Source organism: Aplidium turbinatum, chromosome 1 (genome assembly GCF_918807975.1).
Source record: "Aplidium turbinatum chromosome 1, kaAplTurb1.1, whole genome shotgun sequence".
In the NCBI taxonomy this organism is placed as follows: domain Eukaryota; kingdom Metazoa; phylum Chordata; class Ascidiacea; order Aplousobranchia; family Polyclinidae; genus Aplidium; species Aplidium turbinatum.
In genome coordinates this window covers 25,234,654-25,262,424 of record NC_137472.1, presented here as the reverse complement: position 1 = coordinate 25,262,424, position 27,771 = coordinate 25,234,654, and the positions used below count along the sequence as shown (strand labels likewise).

General features: G+C 38.7%; 1 protein-coding gene across 7 annotated transcripts in view; it reads left to right on the top strand.

The window, feature by feature from the left end:
• LOC145770992 (lysosomal Pro-X carboxypeptidase-like) overlaps positions 1-27,771 on the top strand; it is an 82,454-nt gene that overhangs the window by 25,799 nt on the left and 28,884 nt on the right. For 5 of the 7 annotated variants that reach the window (XR_014289182.1, XM_082582736.1, XM_082582745.1 and 2 more), the window contains exons 2-5: positions 8,701-8,841; positions 19,842-19,946; positions 20,601-20,785; positions 23,273-23,449. Coding sequence is in view for 6 of the 7 variants with exons in the window: in XM_082582736.1 (XP_082438862.1) it covers positions 8,701-8,841; positions 19,842-19,946; positions 20,601-20,785; positions 23,273-23,449 (608 nt within the window). In the remaining variant the exon portion in view is untranslated. Of the gene's footprint in view, positions 1-8,700; positions 8,842-16,940; positions 17,065-19,841; positions 19,947-20,600; positions 20,786-23,272; positions 23,450-27,771 lie in introns of those variants that run through there. The other 2 variants (XM_082582751.1, XM_082582756.1) reach the window with 2 other exon arrangements.

Here is a 27,771-nt window from a genome sequence, read left to right as displayed (position 1 = left end):
AAGGAGTTCAAAAAATATATTAAAAAGTGTCTCAGAGCAACAGAAAAAAAGTTATTAAAAAATTGATACGAACAGTCATGCATAAATGATTTTGTCGCAGTCGCTTCATTCCTACAATGAGATGTATTCCTTAGGCACCACAAACGTTAAATGCCTGGAGTCATATACAGTATAACGTGGAACCGATCATCTCAATGTAGCTAATATCTGGGTACCCATTGCACTTGATGTTAGAATACACGCTACATTGCTCGGAAAGAGCTCTGATCAAGTGCAAGATGGTCACAGTCCGCCACAATTTCAATAGCATCTCTTACCCAGCATAATGTAGTGTATGTATCTAAATCATGTGGCAAAAAATGGATTAAGTCAGCTGAACTTAACGATAACCTTCTGTAATGCATTTCAGGTTTCACTATTGATCAGTTAGCATTTTCTACTTGTATCTTGTACGATTATATAACGTATTGCATACACTTCTGCTGTCTGATATTCCGTGTGTATTCATGTATCCATCATGGAGCTGAGGAAGAGTAAAATAAACAATGGTGGTTTGCTTGGTAATTTGCAGCCTTTAAAACATTTTAAGGAAGGACAATTTAGACCAACTACTGGAGATGTTCTTCAGAAATACATATATCATCTTCAATTAAATCCTCGTAACCACCAGAGTGGGAAGCTCGCAGCTTGGGATACAGCAGTATGTCCTTCAGCAGAAGAAATGCTTTCAGATAATCTAGATATCAGGATAGCCTACTAGGTTAAAAGTAAAGGGGTTTTAAAGGAGATTTTTGTAGTTTTTATGAAAAGTTGTTGCTAAGCAACAGCAAATAACTTCCCAGACGTTGATTGAAAAAAAATTTTATGCATATTTTTGAAATCAGCATTGAAAACCCATGCAGAAAAGTCACAATATAGATGAAAACAAAAAAAAGTCCGGGGATTGGGGAGGTCTAATGTTTACCCTAGAGTTTACTACTGGGGGTATAAAACAACAGTTAGCAAGCTTCCATTTGTCAATCACTTTTGAGTAGATATCTTTAGCAAGGCTTGTTGATGGATATTGGATAGTTTCTAACATCTTCACTACACTCTTCTCTCAGCAGAATGCCACATCTCAACACATCACGTAAAGTGGCCAATTCAGATGGCAGCAGCTCTCTTCCAGTTCCAATCAGATTGTTCATATGTGTAAATGTCTACTCCTGGTTTTTCGCTTTAAATCTGTATCAATCACCGTTTGAAATTACAGTAAATCAAATCACACAAAAGATTTTGATATCATAATTAGCTCTATAATATTGTTAATCTGTAACATGATAAAATATAGTTTGGCATGTAGCTAACTGCTCTAGGCTGCTGCTGAGCTGAGTCGGAGTCTGCCTCACTTTCTGACCTAGTCTTGTTCTGCAACGATCCCTAGTCCATATCCCAAAGCTAAAACCTCAATTGCTAAGGCACCAGGGATCAGTTAACAGTAGATGTTAATCAGAAAATATATTTCACACTTGCTAGTACATGTTCAGTTCTGATCTGAAGATGCACTAGCAAGTGCGAAATATATTTTCTGATTAACATCTACTGTTAACTGATAGTTTGGCATGCGTTGAAATAAAAATTGTCATACAGCAATAGTATTTACTCTTACAAAAGTTAGTTGATCAACAACTACCGATACTAAGTTTAATTGATTCTAAGTTTAGTTTACTTACACTAATTGAATTAAATCGAATTAACCTGCTTCAATTGCAGTCATCTCAGGCAAAAGTTGCTGGTTAATGAGAGTTTTTTTTTGCTAGCATTTCTGCACTTTATGATATCATAGTACTTTATTTGATATCTCACACCTCCTTAGCAAGCTTCAAAAGGAAGCAAACTATGACGTCACAGAACCTACAAATTGTAAATGAAAATTTCTAGAGGTCGGAAAATTTTTTAAAATTGTGAAATATTCGAATTTTTAGGGAACGATTTACCAAGCAAGACGTCATTTATTTTTGAAAAAAATGTATTTAGCGAAGTTTCTAGTCCAACTACAAGTTTTTAACACCCGTCATTTTGAATTAAAAATTTTTGAGTAAATTGACACGCCCTACTAACGCGTCCTCTCTTGTTAAGCCCACCTTGCTGAGCTTTCTTTCTCAACTTGCCTTTTCCACGTTTTCTTGGGTCTTCCTTGTTTTCTATGACCCTCCACTCGCAACTCCAGCGCTCTTCTCAAAACATCATCTTCATCCCTTCTCAAAACATGCCCATACCACCTTACTCCATACAAATTGTAAATTATTAACTATATATATATATCAGTACTGCGGAATAATTGATTCCTGTGCTGATTCTGTTTATTAAAATACTTAGTTGTATGACTGTTGAATACATTGCATTCTGGATAAATAAGATGCCTGGAAGTACTTCGAGACCTTTGCAGTGGTCGGTGTGCCTTTTACGTATGCAAATGAACTCCCTCTGCGCCATGTCTTTGCAACTCTCGATGGCATTACGAATAGGCCAGATAGTTTTTCTGGGCCTATTGGAAAATGGAAAAGCCATTGACTCTTGTGATTCCGATTGGCCTGTGGTCACTTTTTCTCCTATTCTCAACCAAAGCTTTTCATCATCATCATCATAATTCATCGTCGGTTTGTTCCCCACTAGTGGGGGTGGCCGATTGTTTCCGCGCAGCAATTGTTTTAATCCCTTTTCTCCATTTCACCCTGTCCCTTGCATTTTCGCTTTTGCTTAACGATGTTATTTACGATCTCAGTGCAGATCAAAATTACGCTTACAAAATTTATTTGGCTGTGATGGTTGGATCTGTTGACATAGACTTGAAGCTGATGGAGGTTGGTCCAATTGTGCACTCAAGGTGGCTAACTTTGGCTTGTCGCATCCTATGTTTTTATACTGCAACAGAAAATCCCTCAACCAATTTGGTGTTGTTAGCAAAATTTTACATGTTGATATATTTTCCATCATGGTTTGAAATAAAGCAAAATCACAAAATTATACATGGATCAGAAAACTTCTATAATATGCTACAAAAGATCATAAAATTTCCAAACAAAAAAATGCTGATATAGCCTTTGAAGTTGTGCAAAGAAATGGCTTTTTTTGCACATTTTGAACAAGTTTATTTTGGGGATGCTTGGACACGAGGATGAAAGTATCCGCAGGCAAGCTGTAAACAAAGTGTTGTCCCTGCGTGGAAGGATCCCTGAATTCAAATTAGGCAACCACAACTTTGAAGGAGGGTTTCTGGAACTAGAAGATCAAGACAGGCAGAGCCAGAGGGCAATAAGTTCAGTTCGTAAGTTTTTAATTCCGAAAATCAATGTGAAAGCAAAGGCATTTCACAAAATGGTGAACCTGGATTTTCCTGGCCTGCAAGAACCTCCTCTAACAAGACATCTCAGTGATAGTGAAATTGAACAAATCAGACAAAGTCCATTGCAACTTGAACATCCTTGCCATAACCAAACTGTGGAAAGACATGTCAAACTTGTATCTGAAGCATCCAGTTCAGTTGCAACATTTGAAAGAAGAGATGGGATGATACGACAAAGAATCCGTTCACGAAAACTGATAAAAATGTTTGACCCAAAAAAACAATTCACCATGTAAACTAACAACAGATTGAATAATTTTAATTATATATAATAGATATGTGATGCAGGATTGAAATGTGCTGATGCAAGGTGCAGTTAAATGCGGTTCATACAACATACATAGGCCTATGATTTGGGGTGCATGCAATTAAGTAGTCAATGTGCCCCATAAATTATTGACGGCTATCATAAATGAACCTACCAATTTCAGAGAAAAACGGAAATGTATATATGTATTACCGGTATGCTATGTTTTCTTGCTAATTTGCTCACTGGTTTTAGAAAGTATCATATATATTATAGTTGATATAGTTGTTCCCTATTACTCATAATTTGATTATGGATCAATAATCATGTCAAATCACTCTTTGCAAGTTTCAGTTACGACTTTGCAAGTACGTAACTGAAAAGGCAATGCTAGATTATTTGTATAATTGATGACTTTATACTTGTAACACATAATAGGAGAAAATAACTGCTTTAAATTTTATGTTCTTTTTGCATGCTTTGCAAAATATTATATACATTACATGTCAAGTAAAACCAACCATTGAATGTTATATATATATATATAACTGCAGACAGTGCACACCGTTTCGACCTTCCGGTCTCGTCAGTGCAGTGTTTACACTGGAATGGCCATGAAGGTATATGCCTCCATGTGACATTTTCCTATTTGTGGTACGTAAGCACCAAAAATAGTACTACTGACATATATATATCGCTCACCTAGAACTGAACTATGTTATGTCCAATTTTTGCAAAAATCACTTTTTCAACTTTTCTTGGGTTTTGGACATAGCTCTATCTGATGGCATGCTCAGATTTCTCTTATGTCAACTATTTTAGCTTTTAGCCTATGTTAAGTCCAGCAGAAATTTCAAAATTTTCAAACAGAACTGTGCTATGTCCTTCCCTGGACTTAACATAATGTCAACCTATTAACTGTGTCTGGACATAACATAGTATGTTGGAATTAAACTAGTTGCTACTTTTGACTGATTGAAAATGCTGGACATAATACATGTTGTGAAAAGGTGATCTTCTGGTTGATGTATTGATGATAAATTCTCAGCTTATTTTTGACATTGTGTCACTCAGGGATGACACAGGCTGTGTAAGGCTGGTTGCTATGGGTCATTTAAAACCAATCCTACCATAGCGACAATCACTGATTTTAGTTGTTGACTTCAAAAAATTTGTGAATGATTCACCACAATACTCACATATCATTCGAGGCTCAACTTTTGATTCTGGGGTCCACGTCTTTTAGGCGCAGACAGTTAAGCGCCGGTCAAATAGGTGCGCACACTGTGGCATCAGGATATTTAGGTGCACAGCACTGTGGCGTCCACTCATTTAGGTGCTATTCCTAGTAAAGTCTGCAGATTGTATCAGCTCAGGTTTGACAAAACCTAGTCGGAGTTTTGACGAAAAGCTAAGTTATTCTTCACTCAAGCCTACCACCCGCTTGAATATAGCCTACGGTATATTTTTTACTAAAGCATTGCCAGATACAGCAGCTTCACTCACTGAAGCCATGACTAACCACAAATAAATGCACGCGCATTAACAAAACAACATTTTTTTTTTTCAATATAACATTTTGTGTGAAAAGCATTGCCCTACCTGCCAAGCTGATACAATCTGCAGACTTTTCTAAGAATAGCATGTAAATGAACGGGTGCCACAGTGCTCCGCACCTAAATATCCTGACGCCAGTGTTGCCGCCTATTTGACCAACGGTCCAACGCCTAACTGTCTGCGCCTAAAAGACTTGCTCACTGATTCTGACGGTGATTCAGAGTCGTCTTTCAGTGAGATAGACTTCATAAAATCAAGTCGACAGAGCAGCAGACGACTTGCAACTGAATTTTCATTGCCGTTAGTTATGGAACTACCCAAATGTTACAAATCACAGCTGGCAGTAAAAAAGGACAAAAAAGCCGATTTGATGAAATTATGCAAAAAAACCTCATTCCTCCACACCACCACCACTTTTATGCAGACATTCCAGAAGTAGCTGAACAGTGAACACCAATGCTAGTTTTGCTTTTGTTTCAGCTGGACTCATCTTGACTACAGTACTCAAAAGAACTGTTGAAAATTCTGAGATACTAAGTATCAATTTTGCTGATATTTAGGTTGCAGAGTTATTATCTTTCCTTATAATTTCATTATGTTGTTTGTTCGTTCTGTAGATACTGTTAGAAATTAGCATAGAGATTTTATTTAACCATTCCTTGAATTCTAGTTTCATGAATGCATCACTGGTTTGTGACAATGATTAAGGTTGTCAGATCAACTAATTTAGTAAACACAGTATTGTTTAATACAGTAACTTACAGTGTTATGATTGGGATGTTTTTTAATGTCCAGATGTTAATTTAGTTGAGCTGTTGGAGATTATTTCAAAGTCTGATGAAAGTTGGTGATTAGGCAGCTAAATTTGATATTCAGAAATCTCAGTTATGGGTTTATCTAACAAACGTGATTGCGGCCTTGAGCAATAAATCTTTCAGCTATTTACTAGCTAGGTTTTTTGTGGAGGCCATGTACCAAAAGTCCAAATAAGACCTGGCACATTTTATAGCACTATTGCAGAAGATGTGTAAGAGTATGGCAAAGAAACAATTGAACATAATATCGCACAAGTGAAAAGATTGTGTAGTACCAAAACAGGAAATCATGGTTCTACATTGTAAAAAAGTTTACAACTGCTACCTGGATGCTTCCATCTCAATTTATAGCTCCATCTAAAATTGTTTCAATGTAAAAACAGTGGTTATAATACTTCATTCGATTTTATAAATATGCTATGTCCATTATTTTATGAAATTACCAGTTAGAATTTTCAAAACCAAACAATGTTAAGTCCGTCCGATACTTAAAAAAAACACTAGATTGCTCACCCTAGTGGTTAAAAAGTATCATAAATGATGCCCAACAACCAGCAAGATATTACTAGTCACACTGGTATAAAATATTGCATATATATCGGGAGATAATTTACAAAAACCCAATTCAAAATCTATTTTCCTGTTTTTCTCAAAACTTGAAAAACGGACATAACATAGTTCGGTTCTAGGTGAGCGATATACAGGGGCGCAACTAGGGGAGTCGGCATGACAGCCCCTTTAAGATTTGCAACTTCAAGAAGACGGACGAATAACTAGACTAAGACTTACCTACTACTTAACGTGTGTCAGTTCAAGCTACGTTCTATGCATACCAAACTTGTTTCAAGTCGCATAAACCGCAATACAAAATATTAACAGACCGTCATTTATTCACGCAATATGATGTCATAAAAACAAAATGGCTGACTTTCCAGGATAGTAAAACTTTCAGTGCGGGAAACCGGCTCAGCTTTACGCTTACAACGGCATGAAAAAGAAGCTTTACAAAGCCATCATTTTAACAAGTTGTCGTTTTCAAGTTCAATCGTCTTCTTCTTGCCTTTGTTCTCTCAAAACAACACACACGCGCACACACACGTAAGGGACCTCTGTTAATCACATGCAGAAACGGATTGGCATGCACGACTTGTAGGCGTTTTGCGGACAGCGGAGCATTTTTTCAAAACATTTTTTTTTTATAATTTTTTTCCTTTCTCCATATTATTTCCGAATCCAATTACCCGATAAAAAAGCGGTTTTTAGATTCGATTCTGGATGGATTTGAATCTTAAGGATTCGAAATTCTACTTTGGGCATCCCTACTTAGGATGCAACCTTATTAACCCACAAAACGAAACTGCAGCTGGCTTGAGGCTAGTCTGATTTGTAATCTTTGTATGGTCGTAACTTTACACATTCTTAAACCAATTTTATAACTTTGGTATTAAAAAGACGGCAATTAAATTTTTTTTACAATCTTGTCAAACTTGACGCGTATTCAGGCCCTAAGCTTGTGTGGACTACTTTTTAAAATGTGGGCCTGGAGAGCAAACAATTTGCTGCCTAATTTCGAAAGCGCAGGAAACTTTTTTTCAGAGTGAGTAGCAAGCGCAGGCAGAGCGATAAAGGTCGCTTTGCACGTCACAGAATTGGATCATTGACATTGCGCTGTCAATTTACACTAGGCTAATATTGTAACAATCTAACTGTGATATATCCACTTCTACAAATAATTGTTAGTTTTCTCTCTCGTTGCCGACCCCCTTTGATTTTTTCTAGTTGCGCCATATATATATATGAACTATTAACTGAACTATTAACTCTACAAAAAGAGTGCTCAATACCAAACACATGGCCAAGCAGAGAAATATAATCAAATAAAATTACTAGTACCAAAAACCATAACAGCCAGTTTCACCCTGTGATGGGATCTTCAGATAGTTCTTGAATAAGAACCTTCTGAATCCCATCATTCATAGGATGAAACAGGCTGTTAAGGTTTTTTGGATACTATTACTATTGATTTTATTTGAATGTTATATATATGTTGTTTCTACATTCCAGATCGAATGCGTCACCAAAGTGAAAATATCTACAATTTTTCCAAGATTTAAACCACTCGCTTTAGTAAAATATATTATATATGTGTTTTTTCTAAATATCTCAACTTGTAGTGCAACTATACTAAAAAGCTTTCTTGGAACAGATAGAAACTTTATGTTTCTGCTTCTTTTGAGCTTTGTTCCATCCTTCCAGCCCAAGTAGTTTTCGAGATATGGCAATTTGACCTTTAATTGACCTTTTGGGCTGGGTGGCACAGCTAATAGAGGGGGCCACCCCCCAAAACTTTGGGAAATGATTTTTAGGTCGATTTGGCAGCTTTTTAGAACACCTTTTTTTTTAATTCAAAAATACGTGTTTTTCAGCCCACCCTGGTGACCAGTGTGATCAATTAGTATATTGCTATGTTGCTATGCTAGTATATATTACTATACAGATGCATTGCTAATCATGTCGCAACACTGCAACAGGTACTAGTCCACTTTAATTGTAGAAAAATTGATTTGGTAAAACTCTGTAGGCTTTTCAAAACCTTGGTTTTCTGGCTTCAAAAGCTTGAAGCTTGTGTTTGCGTTAGAAAGCTAACTGATACTGTTTTGTTTTTTTACTGTATAAATTTTGTGGTTTTATTGCAGCTTGATCACTTTAATCCAACTATTGAAAAGAAGTTTCAGCAAAGATATTTTCTCTCAGACCAGTATTGGAGCAAGGGAACAGGTCCGATATTCTTTTATACTGGTAATGAAGGAGACATAGAAACCTTCATAAATAACACGGTAAAGTATTGCTAATTTATAATTTCATAGGCACCGAGTTTTCAAAATAGCTGGGCGGCGAACACATACTGTCACGTCATAATGGTTATTTTGTGCGTTTTTGAAAAGGGCGATTTTGCTAGGTTGTTGGGGTAGCCTAGTTTTACATTTAAGTCTATGTCTCTTCTAACACGATTTGGAAACAAGTAATAAATATAATTGGTATGCAACAACGTCTGGTCCTGGTAATTCAGTTCCGCATATTTTTTGTGATTGGTATGTGCGGGTTGCGGGACAAAACTTGCGAGTTTAATATCAGTGACGTAACAGAGGCAACTGTGATGATTGAGACGACAAATTTAGAGCATTTTGGCAGCAGAGTTAATTGATAACGTCGTTTGAGAGAAAATTACTCCTTTGAAGAACAATGCTACAATTTTTACACCGATTCAACATCTGGCGATATTAAAACGATGTAAAAGCAGTGGAAATTGCGGTCAGACTTTTGCCGCGAATGAAATTCCTCACAGGTTTGCGCAATTTACTTGCTTTATAGCACTGGGCTACCAGTAGCAGAGTGGAGACAAACGGCGCGGCTGGACACTTTTGCTCCTTTAACGGCGAATCGACGTTGTTTGACGTTGCATGAATGTAACAATGGCAATAATTGACGAAAACTAATCGCTTAATTAGTAGGTCTACTAGGGCCTATCATATGGCGACAAAACCCTGTGAATAAGGTAGCCTAAGTAGGCTAGTATCAGAAAGTGGCAGATGGTTACAGAAATTTTGGGACTTAAATTGCATTAAATTTTTTTTTTAATTCCTGAAATGTCCGGCGGGCGTGGCCAGCCCGCCCGCCCGGGACTCGGCGCCGGTGTGTAATTTGGTTTGTTATTCTCATACACTGGCATACATGGCATTCTCATCACAACTTGCATCCCGTGTCTTTATCACTTGTGTCCCTGACGTCCTCATCACAACCAGGGCTGCGATTTTTGTCTTTTTTGGTGACGAGGTCACTCGACAGTCGACACGTGCCATCACTATTCGACAAACGCCATATACCTCACAGGAAAAAAAACAAAAAAAAAGGAAAATAAAATGGAAAAAAACTGAGAGAGGACTAAACGTCGTCAGGTCGAGAAACAATCGGGGGGGGGGACATCACGTGATGCAATCATAAGAGTGCTGACTTACGTAAACTTTGTTGCGCCAGGTACTTCAAAGCAAGGTCTAAAAGCGACGCTTCACACGAGAAACTCCCAAGGCGTCAGCGCCGCCGTTTTGAACACTGCCGGAGAATGCTTTGATCGAAGTTCCAACGTCTGGCATCAAACATTTCGCAACACACGTTTCATGCTATTCGACACAACGGGTTTATTTTATAGATGAAATAACCTAGGCTACGTTGAGTTGTCAACGTCTATGCCAGTTTGTATTTCGCCGTTTGAGCCAATTAACAATATTGCTCTGGTAAAATCCGGAATGGCCCGTTTCGGTGAGTCCGATTTGGTGAGTCCGATCCCTTAACGGGGGATTTTTCAATTTTTTTTTTAAATTACCTGGTACCGTAGCCTAATTATCATTGCCGTTTTAGGGTTAGGGGTTAAGGTTAGGAGTTAGAGGTTAGGAACTCACCGAATCGGACTCACCGACTAGTAGCAGACCCGGTGAAATGACTGTTGGATACTTGCTATGAAAAAGTTTTTCACATATAGAAAACAGCCTAATTTCCGACCAGATGTTCAGAAGTACAGATGAAAAAAGCCGCTATTTTTATGGAAAGGAGTTCTCTTCCAGAACATTTTGAACACTGCGGGAAAATGCATTAAACGAAGTTCTAATGCCTGGCATCAAACATTTTGCCACACACGTTTCGTGCTATTCGACACAACGGGTTTCTAACTTTCTTTTATAGATAAAATAACCTAAGTAGACTACTTTTAGTTGTCAACGTCTGTGCAAGTTTGTATTTATGTCTGACTTACGGTATGCACTTGTTCCAAGATTGGAGAAATGTTTTGCAATATGAATAAAGAATAGTAGACAGATAAGCAATCAGCATGGTTGCAACTCGACTTCCTTCCACTAAAAGGGTTTCTGTGATTACGTAATGAGCGATTTTGCACTTGCATTCACAAAAGCACACAACCCAGCTAGCAAAACCCGTCGTTTTTACATTGATTCAACGTCTGCAGACGTTAAATCGAAAAAAAAACGAGATGCGGAAAATATACTAGAGTACCGTGGTCTATCACGACCGCACTGTTTGATTTGTTGTGATGTAGTAATACCAAAAGTAGCGACACGCACGCTGTTACGTTAATTTACGTTTAATATCATAACTCAGGGGGAAAAAATAAGTTAATTTTGGGTTGATTCAACGTTCGAGTCAGCACAAATCGATTTAATTTTCCTGGCGGGTTATATTGCGTACCCAGACAGCAAAAATCATCATTTTTACATTGATTTAACGTCTACAGACGTGAAGTCAATGCAAAAATAACGAATTTTGCTGCCTGCGTACCAATGCTCAAGAAGAAATTTACGTTTGTTTTACATTAATTCGTCATCTAGCGACGTTGAATTATCATAAAATAACGTTAATTGTTCAACCAGGTCAGGGATATCTAGAGAAGGGGATACGAAGGCTTTTATTACGTCTGACAATAGAAGGGCTTCTATTTATCTTAAATAATCTCTGTTTATGGTTAAATGACAATTGGCACATATAATAATTTAATAAACTTTGTCATGACAACCTGCATTGCACTATTACAACCAGGTATGGATATTCAATGAATGCTCATAATCACTTGTTAATTCAACTACCCGTATAGTTGCTTTACACCAAGCCAACTGCGAAGGTTTTGTCAAAAAAAAACAGCTAAACTGGTAACCTTTCAACTGTCTTTTCAAACAATTATTCTTTAAATTTGTTCTACTTAACACTTGCTAACTGTCTTGTGTAGCTGAGTGTACCAGCTGCACTACAAAACTTTCTGCAATTTTAAAAAGAACCGCATGTTTAACGCGTTACCAACCACCGCCCTTCTAGTGTCATGAGAATCAGCAATCGCTCTGAGCCTTCGTATCCCCTTCTTTAGATATCCCTGAACCAGGTACCGATAACAAATTAATAGCTCATTGCGAGATAATTGCCTCGATTTACGTTTACACTAACCTGGCCATGCACTAACATAATTTCGGTACAATTGGGATACTGCGAGCAAACACGAGTCTGTTTGATAAAAAACTAGCTGTCAGAATAGGAATCATCAGATGCTGTATCGGAAGATGAGGTTGTCGCGTCATCACTGGAATACTTGAAGACGCGAAACTGCCCGTTCATGAACGCGCGATGCCATATGATCGGAAGCGTTACTTTACTGCCAAAGAACCATTTATCGATTTTCGTACTACCTTTTGGTTATAGGCAAATTGTTCGTAAGCAATTGTTCGTAAAGCAATTGTTTGTAAGCAATTGTTCGTAAAACAATTGTTCGTAAACTGTTTTTCGTAAAATGAAATCTGTAAAACAATTCTTCGACCTTCGTAAAGCATTTCTTCTTATACATCAAATTTTAACTGCATGCACGAAAAAATGCTTTAGGAAGAATTGTTTTACGAAGAATTAATTTTACAAACAATTGTTTTACGAACAATTGCTTATGAACAATTTGTCGGACATCCTACTTTTTTAACTTGACCCCTTAGCTTTTCTAATTCCGATTTGTTTCTGTGATAAAATTCTTTACAAATTTTGCAAAATACCACACTAACTTTTCCTTCTGTTTGATAAAATCTATAGCAGGTAAATTCCACTTTTTAACTGTATTATATCTTCTTTCACCATGATTTATATTCGCAACGACACCGGTAAACAATAAGCATTCAATGAAAGAATAACTTTGCGTAACAATAAGCCGGTATTTATAACGTTGCAAACTTTCTACAGTTCACAATCTTGAGCATTGTCAGCGCATAAAATAGCTTGCGTGATGCTCTGGGCTATCGCCGTGTGACACGCGATGAAGAAGCGCATAAAATTTCGTTTGTTTAAACATTAAAGCATACGGCAATTGCCGCCGCAATCCAAGGTTTGTTGATTTGTCGACTGCAATGTTTTTGCCGTCGTAGATGGAAGCTAATTTCGAGGGCTGTATACATGTCCGGTAGGTATATAACTTAGCGCTTGATAGTTGATACTCCTTTGCAACCACTCAACCAGCGTGCGATTAAAAACTTAATAGACCGAGAGCCAGGTCGATTTATTTGACTGTCTGGGTCAGTAAGGTTTGACAAGTGTTTCTAGACTGAAATTTTGTGTAGATTTCAAAAATCTTACTTGCACTAGCCTGACCGTTTTTGTTATATTAAGCATTTTCCGAGATGATACCTGTCAATATCGCTATATCCGTTAGGGTGCACAATTTGCCTCCCAAACTTTAGCAAAAAGCCTGAACTTTTTTTTACTGATGAGGTTATCTTAGAAAACAACTTTTGCAAAGTTTCATTTTGATTGGACAAAGTTTAACCCCCCCAACCGGCCATTTTCTAAGGGGACTAACGGCATTTTCTTCACATTATCGCCACTAGATGGAGCTCCATGCTCCATGATGGATAAATAAATACACACAAAATATTAGACAGAAGTGTATACAATACGTTATACATACAAGATACAAGTAGAAAATGCTAACTGATCAATAGTGAAACCTGAAATGCATCACAGAAGGATAACATTAAGTTCAGCTGACTTAATCCATTTTTTTCCACATGATTTAGATACATAGACTACATTATGTTATGCTAGGTGAGAGATGCTATTGAAATTGTGGCGGACCGTGACCATCTTGCACTTGATCAGAGCTCTTTCCGAGCAATGAAGCGTGTATTTTAACATCAAGTGCATTTTTTTTTTTGGTTACAATGGTTACAAGTGCAATGGTTACCCAAATGTAAGCTACATTGAGATGATCGGTTCCACGTTATACTGATATGACTCCAGGCATTTAACGTTTGTGGTGTCTAAGGAATACATCTCATTGTAGGAATGAAGCGACTGCGACAAAATCATTCATGCATGACTGTTCGTATCAATTTTTTAATAACTTTTCTTCTGTTGCTCTGAGACACTTTTTTAATATATTTTTTGAACTCCTTACCCCCAAAAACCCCTTGACAGCAACTTTTACCATTTTTCTAGTATCATTTGGCAATAAATTAACAAAAATCAGTCATGCGTGACTGCATAATCTGGGTACTTAAACGGTCATAACTCTGGTACCGATTGTCCAATTTTAATAAATTTTTTTTTAAATTCTTCAGCTGAAGAAGTGCTTTCAGATAATTTAGATATCAACATACTAGGTTAAAAGTAAAGAGGTTTTAAAGGGAAATTTTGTAGTTTTTATGAAAATTTGTTGCTAAGCAACAGCGAATAACTTCCAAGAAGTTGATCGAAAAAAATGTTTATGCATATTTTTGAAATCAGCATTAAAAACCCATGCAGAAAAGTCACAATATAGAAGAAAACAGAAGAAAGTCCTGGGATTGGGGAAGTCTAGTAACCGTTTGAACTTGACTTCAAATATGCAAAGTTTCAACAAATGCAACTCATTGAGATGTATATCATTGAAAACGAACAAAGAAAGAACAGTGCAACATCTATTGTATTTGTGATAGATATTGTACAGCAATAACCTTACACGAATTTCACATCATAAAGGTCACACAGGTAATGAAACAGTAAACTCTCAATTAGATTGTCAGATACCATGACGCTGAATCTATTTTCCTATTTCTTTGGTTTGGTAATTTTTTCCGGGAATTCTCTACTATTTGTAAAATGTTTTGGTATCGTTCTTCCTTGAGAGCAGTCCCATGAAACTCCTGGACCAGTTTGACTCCTCGCTCTGCTGTGTCATTAACCACACTGATGTTATTCTCAATTGTTTTTGCAATTTTGTAAGTCTCATTGTCATCCCAGCTTTCGATAGGTTCACTTACAAATGCTGAGTCAATTTTCAAGATTTTAAAAAATGACCAAGAATCTTCTCCAATATAGTCCTGGAGATCCCTGGATGTGTCTGCTGGGAGTTCAGGGAAACAAGGTTTTCCAAATCCAGAGCCAAACCTTTTTGTGCACACATCGTCATTTTTAACTAAGATCACTTTTTGTGCCATCAGTTCTTTGGTTGAAGTTTTCACACTCTGACTCAAAAAAGCCAACGGAACAAACTCTTCTGCTAGATACCACATATGTTTTCCAAAACTTTTCAGAGCTACACCCGCAATGGCACCATCAATTGCTTGATAAATAAGGAAGGAGTGAATGAACAGTTGGTCATTTTTTGGAGCTGTTGATGATTCAGGAGCAGTTAGCCACCACGGGATATAACAAAATACAACAAATTTCACAAAGCGGCGAAGTTTCAACAATTTTCTTCTGCTGCTTCTGCTGTGTTGCATGCAGTCATCGATACAGCAGATGGTGATATGTCAAAAGTAAACTTAAGTTACACTACCATTGAGAGATATCAGGTTGAAGCAGTTCAAACAATCTCTAAAAGGATTGCAGGAAATTGGAAACCTCCATCAGTTGCCAACATCCATTGGGATGGTAAGCTTATGGATACATTAGAAGGGAATGAGAAAGTAGAAAGACTGCCAATCCTTTTGTCAGGGGTTGGAGGTACAAAGTTGCTAGGGGTACCAGTTATCCCACACAAATCTTCTGACCCCGTAGGTGAGCTCATTGCAAAAGCATCCAATGAGCTCATAAAGGTATGGGACTGTAAGTGTAAAAGCAGCTTTTCTGGAATGGTGTTTGACACCACTAGCTCTAACACTGGAGCTAAAACAGCTGCATGTGTGGCTTTGCAAAATATTATTTCAAAACCTTTGGTTTGGTTTGCATGTCGTCACCATATTGGTGAGATTGTGTTGACCCATGTTAGAGACAATTTACAAATTTAACCATCAAAGAGTCCTGAAATTACTATTTTCCAAAGGTTTAAGAAATGTTTCTCTGCCATTCCAGTAGCAGACAAAAACTTTGACTTTTTTGATATTTCACATGAGTTAGCTGAAAAAAGAGAAGAAATTGTTGAAATATGTAACAGACTTCTTGAACAAACTCGTTCTTTAGCTAGTAGGTTAACACAGTACACACCATTAACATCCAAAATAGATCACTGTACAGTACACATGGACACCTAGCAAAGTATTATAGGCGGCCACTGACCAACCGGCTGAGTACCAATGAGCAATGTATATTCATAAAAATCACATGGTACAATGGCAAAGGAACGGAAGATGATCAATGATCATTACTATTAAAATTGCATGAGGCTGTTCACCAGGCATTTAGTTAAATAACATGATCAACATGATCAAGGTGCCAAACAAAACGAGATCTTAAATCTCGTATGATGATGATTATGTGCCTGATCTGATACAGACGTTGGCGATCATGGTCTTCCAAACTTCTCTGTCATTTGCCATTCGTATAAAATCGTTCGTTTTGACTGTTGTGTTTGTGGCCCATTGATTCAAGCTGTTTAAATAAGTTAATCTTTGTCGACCTCTGCTTCTTTTTCCCTGTATCATCCCCAATAGAGCTAATTTTTCCAAATCTCCATGTCTGTGAATATGACCTACAAATTGCATCTGACGCCTTCTAACTGTTGTTATTAATCTCCTTTCTGCATTTGCCAATTTCATAACTTCGTCATTACTCTTCTTTTCAGTCCAAGATATCCTCAACATCCTTCTGAGAAACCACATCTCAGCAGCCTCTAGTCTTTTCTTCATATCTTTACTTATTGTCCAGCATTCACATCCGTAGGTTAGAATTGATTCTACATATGCTTTTAAAACTTTAATTTTGGTCTTTATTGTCATGTTGCGATTCCTGAAGACTGTGCTCATTTTACCGAAAGTATCCTTTGCTATGGCGATTCTCTTTTTAATTTCAGTGTCACTTTTGCCATCGGAAGTTAATCTCGTTAATCTCGTATAATGAACACAAAAGAGCTTTCAAATATCAATCCCGGAACAATCTGCTCCTTTCATACATGCCATAACTTCAGATCATATAATAACTTACAGCAACTCTAAAATTCTAAAAGTTGAAAATGATTATAAAAGCGAATGTTTTGTGAAAGTTGGTTTATCAATCATGTAATGGATCGCAATGATGGCATCTCTTTTCCTGCTATCTACAAAAAACTAATTGTAAGTGCTTATTTGACATTTTTTAAATTGATTTCATGCTGATTGTAAACTGTGGAGTAGTGTGTACACAATTCGATTCATCATGACTCATCCCGTTCATTCTCTTCACTGCCGTTATTTAAGTTTTTTGTTGATTGTTAGCATTTAAATGCCTTTTGCATTTAAAAGCATTAAAACATTGTTCTGTGTTTTGCCTTGCTAGGGTTCACTTGCATTCACCACTATTTTTCCCAATCAAGGCAAAGTATTTTATATGCCAACAAGGAATAATGCTGGTAAAAGTTTTGCGAAAATCCTGCTGGTTGACCTATAAAAACTCTAAATGCACTTAAGAAGTAAATTGCATTTAAAAACATCTGCAAATATTTTTCAGGTCCTTGTTTGCGTTAAGCTTATATGATTGACCATAATAACACGAAAGCAAAATCTTAACAGATTTTTAAAACACAAATTTTTATTGGAAATTTTATTTTAGCTGCCGGGCATTAGAATTTGTCCACCGAAAAGAAGCTCTGGTCATGCGTGTAGCTGAAAAAATAGAAAAAGATCTTGGAGGTCTCCTAACTGAATTGGTCTCCAAGTTATGACATTTTTTTGAAATTTGACCTTTGGAGATTATGGGCCACATGTGTGTAGGTGGCACAAACCCCAAACCACCTCAAAAGTTGGTTTCATAATTCACTTTTAATTAATCTCATTTTTTGGTTTAATTTTTTTCCACTCTACAGTGCCGCTGCAGCCATAAGATAGCGTAAACAGAAGCCAAACTAAAAAATAAAAATAATACATAGAGTTTTTCAGGGAAGCTTCCCAAACTTGATAATATTAAACAACGCTGCATCATGTTTTTATTCCTTGCTGAATGACATCATTACTTATTATGTGACCTTCATATATAATACAGTTTATTATGAAAAATATGAGTTGAATTTTAACCAAGCCTCTAAGCGCCATTATTTTTTCAGAGACCAAGCAAGGCCTACCAGAGCTTCTTCCCGGTGGCCAAATTCTCACGCCCGGTATCTGAAATAAAAAGTCTGTTAATAAACTCATGTTTTTAAGAATTTGTTAATTGACATCGTGTTTTTGCGTTCACTCAGTTAAGAACAAGGCAAACAACACTTTGAAGCATATTTGCAGCTGTATTTAAATGCATTGCTTTTGAGGCAGATGTAGAGCTCGTCTTAGAATTTTGTGAGAGAAGCTCTTATAAGCAATAATTTTTGTCATTGTGTGAAAGAGTTTGTCTTGTTTATGAAAAAAGGTTGCAAATGCGAGTGAAGAGAAAAAAGTTTTATGTATAAACGCGACTTGAGAAATAGAAGTGTGAAATAAACTATGAATGCAAGTGGAGAAAGAAAGTTTCAAATACCAACAGAATGGAGAAATGTTGACTTGTGGACGCCGGCAACCGAGCATGGCCTACCAGAGTACCTGTGCTGTAGTTTCCGAGGCCATTTAACAACTTCTCTGCAGCCATGGTCGCCAGAGCTAGATGCCTGCTAACCAATATATATTTTAGATTTAGGTTTGATTTGAAAAAATGTTACATATTGTTTACCAGAATTAACATGCTTGGGATCAGGTTAAGTGATAAATTACAAAAACAGTCATTAATTCTCTTGTCTATTTGTTGTAATCCGATTAAACCAAGCAACCACACGATATTTAACATAATATATTAAACTGTTCAAACATAAACTATAAACTACGAACGTTTTTAGCCATACACATGTTAACCCTTTTCAAGTAACAAAAAATAACTGATTTTACATCTACATTGAAATAAATAACTGATGCACACAATACATTGAAAACGAAATGCATAAGAATGAAACGACAAAGCAGAGGAGAAAGGCACATCACATGGCGGTTAATTTCGCGAGGCAAACACGCATCATTTATTACCGTATGATGAATTTAGAAAGACGTTAAGCAAATAAGAAGCGCCTGCGCCAAACAACTGCGTATTGAGGCTAGGATTGCATGATTTTATTAGCAAAGCCTCGTGGATTTTAGTGTCAAATGCGGTGAAACATATACGCAAAACTCTAAAAGATTTCAAGGATGGTTTGTTGTTTAAACATGATTGGCAATCGAATATATGGTCTTTAATGGCACTTCTTCTGTTCAAATTTAGTTAAATCTAAGTGCTCTCTCACTCTCGTGGCCTCACTGGCCAAATGCCGCGTGGACATACTAATGTATGTACAGTTCGCATTGTGCGAACAAGTGAATTTGTACACAACATTTGAACCCAAGCAGGAGGGAGTCCCAGATATAAGCTGAAAATAATAACCCACTTTAAATGTTTTATATACGGGAATAATATTCACGTTGAACTTCATTTTAATAAAACTTGACATGTTACTGTAAAACGTTTCGATGCTTTACCAATAAAGTTATTTTTCAGTTTATAAAATCAGTTATTTTTTCATTACTTGAAAAGGGCTAATATGTGTATGGCCGAAAACGTTCGTAGTTTATAGTTTATGTTCAGTTTAATATATTATGATAAATGCCATGTGGTTGCTTGGTTTTATCTGTTTTGGTTGACGAAAGTCACCTCTTTATCAAAATTGTATTTGTTGTAATATTGTTAACCCTTGCGAATTCTGTTACTTTTTATTCAGATTTGAGACAGGTTTGTGTTGAATTAAGCAGAGAAAATGACTTAATTTTGTCCAGTGTTAAATACATCACCAAACCGTAATGGGATATTCTTTTAATTTTTATCTTTAATTTAAATTTTACATACAATGATGTTATGCAATCAGGGACTAATATGGGACATAGCACCGATATTTCAAGCCATGGTTGTATTCGCTGAACATAGATACTATGGTCAGTCGCTGCCGTATGGAGACATTCAACCATCTGTGGTAAGATAGTTTAGGCCTAGTTTACTTTTATGTTATAAACACAGCACACAGGCTTGCATATTGGTAGGCAACTGTGGCATGGTGAGCACTAGAGGTGTGGGTTGTTTTCTGCTGTCGTTTTGTAAAATCATGTTTATTGATTAAAATATGTAGCTTTAAAAAAAAACAAAAAAAACTAACAACATTAGTTGCTTTTGAGAGAGTTGAGTTGATTTGTACCAAATCACAAAACTGCAGACTCCGTTCTTTTTAACAGATTATATCATGCTTGCTCATCTGTGACCTCTCTTATGAACTTCCTCCATATTTGTTCTTTTATTAGTTGTTGATAATTCTGACATGCTGTACTTCCCAACCCTTTTCAATTCAAGACCCACTTTTAATGTCAATTTTTATGAAACGTATTCATGTATGAAACGATTGAAAATACAGTAGTATAAAAACACGACGACGAAAAAAATTGTTTTTAATCTGTCACATGCCTACCAAGTGGTCTAGTTTGATTGATGGATCTTCGAAAATACTCTTTTTCAAAATCTTGCATTAGCTTTTTTGTACCAGTAAGTTTAAAAAATGAATTAGCGATGACGGTAATAGATGAATGAATACTTGCTCAAATTTAAAGCAGTCTTGTTCAGTACGTTTTGCATTTAGAACACAACATTTGAGTTTGGTCAGTTGACTGCGGAGCAAGCTTTAGCTGATTTTGCTGAACTTATACAACATGTAAAAGTCACAAAGCCAGGAGCCAGTGATGCTTTTGTTGTGGCATTTGGCGGTTCATATGGTGGTATGCTGGCTGCATGGTTGCGCATGAAGTATGGGAGCATTGTGGATGGGTAAGTTTTCTGTGAGTTCATTATTTCTCTATTATGATATAAAGCACATATTGTGTCCAGTCTGCTTAAATTTTTCTGTAACATTCAGTATTGTATGCTCTGGTATATACTTTAAAATCACAAAAGCAAACAAATCAAAATTGTTTGCAGAATTTGTGTTAAAATTCTTCTATATTATCAGTGGTTCCCAACGCATCGTTCACGACCCAAAGTTTAGTCTCCTGGTTATTTTTGAGTCGCTTGTTTTTCAGGCTTATTGTATCTTGGGCGAAAAAATAACAATAAAAAAATTTAAAACGTGAAGAGATCGGTCATAAAACCGGAAAATATAAACATAAGGCATGAAGCGTTTCATGTCAAGACATCGGAAAGCTTTGTAGCATGTTAGTAGTGCAAGAACTTTTAACAGTTTTCGTTTATTGTTATTATTATAAATTTAAAACCTCTATTAAATGAAATTGTAAACCCAACAAAGATTTCAGAAAGTTTTCACCTTTCCGTTATATTTGACTCCCTGAATTCTCTAAATTTATCTATGCAAGGCAATGGTTTAAAGATTCTGTAAATATCCCCTTTTGGGCTTCCATGTGCAATGTACATCCAGTCACCCTCGGTAACGGGGACATTACCGGATTAAAACTGGACTACTACTACTACATGTACAAAGTGTATCCCACAGTTTCAAAATTAGTGATTCAAAAACTGATTTCATTAGCCTAATGAGTTGGTCTTAATGAACAGTTTGCAATCTGTTTAATATATTACTTAGCCTTTCAAACAACATGAACAAATAACACAGCAAAGATATAGGCGAAAGCTTTTAGGTCAGGTTGGCCTTTTCCTGCTTTTGACAATGTAATTCTTTTGGCCTTTCCCCATAGCTTAGAAATTGGATTAGGGCTGAGAAAGCTATTTTATTGTAAAGTTTTAGCAGCCATCCTAAAGTGATTTTACCAAAACCAGACGTTTAATTTGTTCCTTTTGAATGCCATCTAAGCCAGCAGACTTACTTTGTCTTAGAAATTCAATGTTCTTTTTCCTTTGAGAAGGGAGATGTTAGATGACTATTGACTTGGATTGCGTTCATTTTGAGGTATCTTTTGTCGGGATTTAGACTGCTTTTTCATGCTATTGTTGTTTTTGCCATTTAAAACAAGTGGATAGGTAGTTTGATTGGTAGATACAATGTTATGGTGGTCTGATTAAGTGTAGTCGGCCAACAGCTATTTGATTCTTTTTCAGGCTTTTTGACTGCTATGAGACAGACCTATGGATTCGTTTTTATCTTGCCACATTCTCTTTTTGCTTGTGGTAGATGCCATCATATTTTCTCCTGCTTCAACTGTAGAGAGAAAGAATCTGATTCGAACTTTTCTTTGTAGCTTCATAGAGGTCTGCTGAGTGTAAATTCGCTGCTGAGACCAGAAATGTAACGTGTCCTGCAGCCTATAGGGATGTTTTTCTTGATGCTTTTTGTATCGCTTTAATTAAGCCAGAGTATTTATCTTGTGGCGCATGCAACTGGGCGATGTAGATGCCCAGATCTAAAGTAAATCTCTTTCAGTAAGCTTTTTGAAAGTTATATCGTCGCTGATATGGGCATTCCTTTGAAGCGATGGCTGCTTTGATTCGAAGGCAGATTGGGAAATATTGAGTGTTGGATTAAATCTAAGATATGCTTTCCACAGTTCGTAGTGGTAGTAGTAGTTCGTAGTTAGTCACTTGCAAATATGAGGTCGGGTTTGAACCTTGGTTCCGTTGTCCGCTGTTAAATGAAGAAGGAGGTTGGGTCACGTAGCCCATTTTTTAACAGAGTACTCCATCCTTAGTAGCTGTAGCTGTTGAACTTACCGATAAACAAGCTAGGCGTGTCGCCAATTTTCATCATTAGATCATTTGGTATAAAGGGTTCATTCGGGGACTTATAGACAGATGTTATGTGTATGCCATGGAGGTGAAGAGTTAGGCATTCTATGTCATTGTTATATTTGGATGAAACTGAGTTGATGTGTGATCCGGATCTTACGTAGATAGCAGTGCAATGTTTCTCATTAGGGATTTTGTTGATAAGGTCCATCCCGGGTATTCTTGGCCTGTGGTGTGTTGCACTTTGGTGAGCTTCTTGAAGGCAAAGGACATTGCATTGGCGTTTTTTGCAGAGTTCAGCAAGGATGGTTAAGTTTGCTGAAGAAGTTCTTTCTATGTTAACTGAGATCACTGTTGGAGCAAGCCCTGTAAAGGGCTTGCTAGGCACTAGAGTGGGTACGGTTGTTGTGTGACATTGTGAAGACATTGGTTTCACTTATGGTGCTTTTTACCTTTGGTCGAAGTTACTTGTAGGGAAAGCCACGTAGAGGCTGTCTTCATCTCACCTATCATTTTTCAATTAAAGCATATTCATATTTCTTCAGTTTTTTCTATTTTATTGATGAATTGCACGTACAGTGTTAAAATATGTAAACATATTTAACGTCTTCTCTTTGCCAGGGCTATTGCTGCTTCAGCTCCTGTCAACTATTTTCCTGGACACACAGCTTGCGATAAATACAATGAAGTTGTGACCGATGACTTTTTGTCTACAGCAAATGGTCAGCAGTGCGTTAATAATGTACGAAGTTCTTGGGCACTTATCAAATCTGTAGCAGCCCAATCAGATGGTTTAAAGTAAGGATTTGCTGTTTAACTGTGATTATTTTTGGAAAAATTTGTTGACTTTACAACTCAAAACATTGATCTAACATAAATTGGACAAAACTGTTTAGTGTCTCCTGAGTTCTTTGTAACAACATTAAACATATAGTTTTGTATAATTCTTAAATTATACATCAAAGTAATTTCAACGGTATTTGAATCGGAAATAGGCTACTTGCAAATTATTATTCAAGCTTCTGAGTGTTTAAAACAAAGATGTTTTTGTTGTGACGAATTGCAGTGTGGTAAAACTAAAAATTGTTTCGACCGGGTTTAATTAGACCTTCTTCGTCGTATGAGCTGTTCTTCGGGACTATATGTTTGGGCATGATGTCATCAGCCACTCTACAGTCTCGTCATCCAGGGTCTTCAGTCCAAGCGTTCCATGTGGTGGTTGATGGATTGGGCAGTCATGGACGACATGATCTACTGTCTGGTCTGTGGCGCCACACTCGCATCCCGGTGAGGGAGCCAGGCCCCATCTGCACATGTCTGCACGAAAGCGACCGACGCCGGTTCGTAGGCGGTTAAGCCGGACCCACGCAAGTCTTGCGAGGGACATTCCCGGAGGGTGGGGATCGACGTCGGGTAGGAAATCATGGAGTCGGGAGGTGTTGTTTTGCCACTCCATGTTCCATGTGTAGTTCGTCCAGTGTGCCGCACTTATTCCAAGATCTTCAACGTTGTTCAGAAGCTGTTGTGCGGCGGGCACAAATGGGCGTCTTGATTTCAGTCGCTGCTGTCCTCCAGGTAGGCGCTGGAGTGCACTGTGGAGGAGGTGGTCGGGGTCCAGTGCGCGACGAGCAAGGGAAATCATGGCTCCTTTACGGCGAAGCTCAGCAGGTTGGATGCCTGCAAGGATGGGAAGGCAGTCCGTTGGAGTGGGACGCAGGCATCCAGTCACAGTGCGTAGTGCGTCATTGATGGCGGTGTCAATGTGGCGGGTGTGAGAGCTGCGGCACCACACTGGTGCGCAGTACTCAGCGGTAGAATGGACGAGGGCCAAGGTAGCTGTGCGAAGGGTTTTCGCATCAGCTCCCCAGCCGGAACCCGCCAGCCGCCTCAAAAGTGCAACGCGCGCCGATAGTTTTTTGCGCAGTGACTCCAGGTGTCGTCGGTACGTGAGTGACCTGTCCAGGGTTACGCCGAGGTAGGTGGGTTCGGCGCAGTAGGGGAGGTGTTCGTCATCGGTGGTAATGTTGATCTCACGTTTTGCTTCCTTGTTGTTTAGATGGAAGGCCGCCGACACTGTCTTTGCCTTGCTGAGCTGTAGCTTCCATTTCTGGAGATATGTTGATATAGTTGACATGTCCTGGCTTAGGTTCCTCTCCATTGACTGCCAGTCTCCAGCTGGATGCAGGAGAGCCAGATCGTCTGCGTAAGCATACTTCCTGGAGATGGTGTCAGGCAGGTCATAGATGTAAGTGTTAAAGAGGAGGGGAGCCAGGACAGAGCCCTGTGGGACGCCGTTCCTGAGTCGACGTAGTCTACTTCGTCGGCCGCTACCGGTGGAAAGAGTAAAGCTGCGGTTTTGCACAAGTTCCATAATCATATGGACCATGTGCCTGTCAGGAAGGAGACGAAGTAGTTTGCAGGTAAGGCCGCTGTGCCATACAGTGTCGTAGGCAGCCGTGAGATCGACAAACACGGCGCCAGCCTTCTTTTTTGCCGAGAAGCTGTCCTCGATGTCTTGGGTCATCAGGGTGACCTGGTCTACAGTTGATCTACCGTGGCGAAAGCCGGCTTGTTCCCGAGGGAGCTGAGGATCTATTATCGGTTCGACACGGGCGTAGATAAGTCTTTCGAGTATCTTGAAGGGGATACAGAGCAGAGAGATGGGACGGTAGCTCTTCGGATCCCCTGGGGGCTTCTTCGGCTTTGGGACTGCAACCACTAGGGCTCTTCTCCAGATTCTTGGGATGCGCAGGTGACGCAAGCAGCAGGAAAGGAAGTCTTTTAACCAGGACCTCATAGAGGGGGCAGCTTGGAGTATTAGTTCCGGGCATAGGTGGTCAAGGCCCGGGGATTTGCCTGGCTTTAGGTGCTGGAGGGCGGAGGCAAATTCTTCTGGGGTAAACTCACCAGAGATGTTGCCCTCGACAGGTGTTGGGACCTTCCAGAGGTCCGTCATTTCCTTGAGAACGGACTTGTCTGATTCACGGTCTCTCGTTCTGTGCACTCCATTTTTCACAAGTTGTGAGGCGATGGCATTTGCTGAAATGGGGCATTGGCGACGAGAGGCACGTGATCTGCCAGTGAGGTTGTTGAGTGTACTCCATGCTGTGCGGCTGGAGTGCGTGAAGTCGATTGAGTCTATGGCTTCTGTCCAGCGCTTCTTCCTCTTTGAATCCAATCTTGCCAGCAGGGCTGTTGCTGAGTTGGTGGTGGCGGTGCCCTGGGGGGAACGGAGGAAGTCGCGGTAGAGCCTGTCGCACTCCACATCCCAGCAAGGTATGTAGTTTTTCCGTCGACCTCGCGGGATGGAGTCTTTTGCCGCAGATATGATTGCATCACAGAAGTCCTGGTAGGCTTCATCCACTTTGATGGTGTGTGGGGATGGGAGGTACTGCGTAGCTTCGTTTGTGAGTAAGCTGTAGTATTCCCAATCGGCCTTTCTGAAGTTCCATCGCTTGACAGGCTTGCTCGGAATAGGTGTGGCAAGCAAGGGGGCCGTAATTAGCGAGGGTCGGTGTTGAGACCTTGGGAACTTCTCTAGCACACGTCTGTCCGGCTGGCGATCATCGGGGTCATCACTTGCGAAAGCCAGGTCTGGGTTCGTGCCAGTGTTCCAACGACCGGAGTGGAAGCTCGGTACGCCCTTAGGATCGTATAAGAGGGCGAGGTTGTTGTTGGTTGCCCAAGCGGCCAGACTTTCTCCGTCGTTGTTGATGGAGTTGTAGCCCCAGTCAGTGTGGTGGCAGTTAAAATCGCCAGCGTAGAGGCTGGGGTGGGGGAACACTGGGATGGCTGTTGATGTTATCCGCGAAGGTGGAGGCTTGTAGACATTGACGATGTTGTAGCCTGCTACATCTACACAAAGCCACTCGATCTCCGATTGAGCTTGGGATTGGTCAACCAAGGACCAGCTCAGCCGGTCATGGACAAACGTGGCGAGGCCGTGTTTCCTGCTGCAGGTTGCGCCTGCGAGTGTGAAGTTGGTTATTACCAACTTGTCCACAGATGTACAGTGAGTCTCCTGGAGGAGGATGATGAGGGCTTGATGCTTGGTGGCCAGGTGCTCGATGATGTTGAGCTTGCTGGCCGTGATGCCCTCGGTGTTCAGCTGCAGTACGGTGGGTCGTCGGTACTTTTCGACAGTTCGAGCACTGCCGTGCCCTGAAAAGGGCATTTCCCTACCCACCCTGCACTGAACAGTCTCATTAGCTCTTGTTTGACAAGTTTCGTTTCGCATACGTATTTTGTATAATTTCGTATGTTACTGACGGGGGGGACCACGTGAAGGTACTTGTCTTGTCATTAGACCTGTTCAATTGCAATACAATAGCATGTAATTTTACTTGACTTTGTTTATTAACAACACAGTTGTTTAAAAGCGACATGAGCTAGTAGTCTGTACCACATGAATATGCAAAAATTGCAAACTAAAGCAAAAAGTGACGCAAAATTGCCCTATACAGTATAACGGATCAAAATGATACAGTCACTATCAATTTCATTGCAAAAATAATGAAAATGCAGAAATAATGCAATATAATGCAACAGAACAATTGCATGCCCAGCAAGCTGGTGCTAGAGAGAAGCCCAATTACGGATCCACAGGATGCACTGCCTGATGATTACAAAGGTGTTCATAAAATCTCTTTACAATTTCAAAAAATTATTAAAAATTGAAATGATGAGATATCGCAATGAGGTTTGTTTTATGTTAATCAGTATTTAATGAAGTTTTTATTGACACATTAAATACACTTCTAAACATTCTAAACATTACTTTATTTAATACACTTCTACTGTATATGGCCCAAAACTGGCCCAATTATTCGATTGCACATGATTTCACACCAAACATTTACTTTTGGACTATCTCGCTGAAGTTCTCTAGTTGCATGGGGGTTTTCTGATCCCCAAATTCTCACATTGTGTTTGTTTAACTTTCCTGAGACATGAAAAGTTGCCTCATCACTGAAACAAACTCACTTGAGGAATGCTTCATTCTCCAAAACTCGTTGGAGCATGTTCACTGCAAATTCATTTCGTCTTGGCATGTCGTTTGGCTGAAGTGCCTGCAACATTTGCACTTTGTAAGCAAACAATCTTAAATTGTTGTGTAGGAC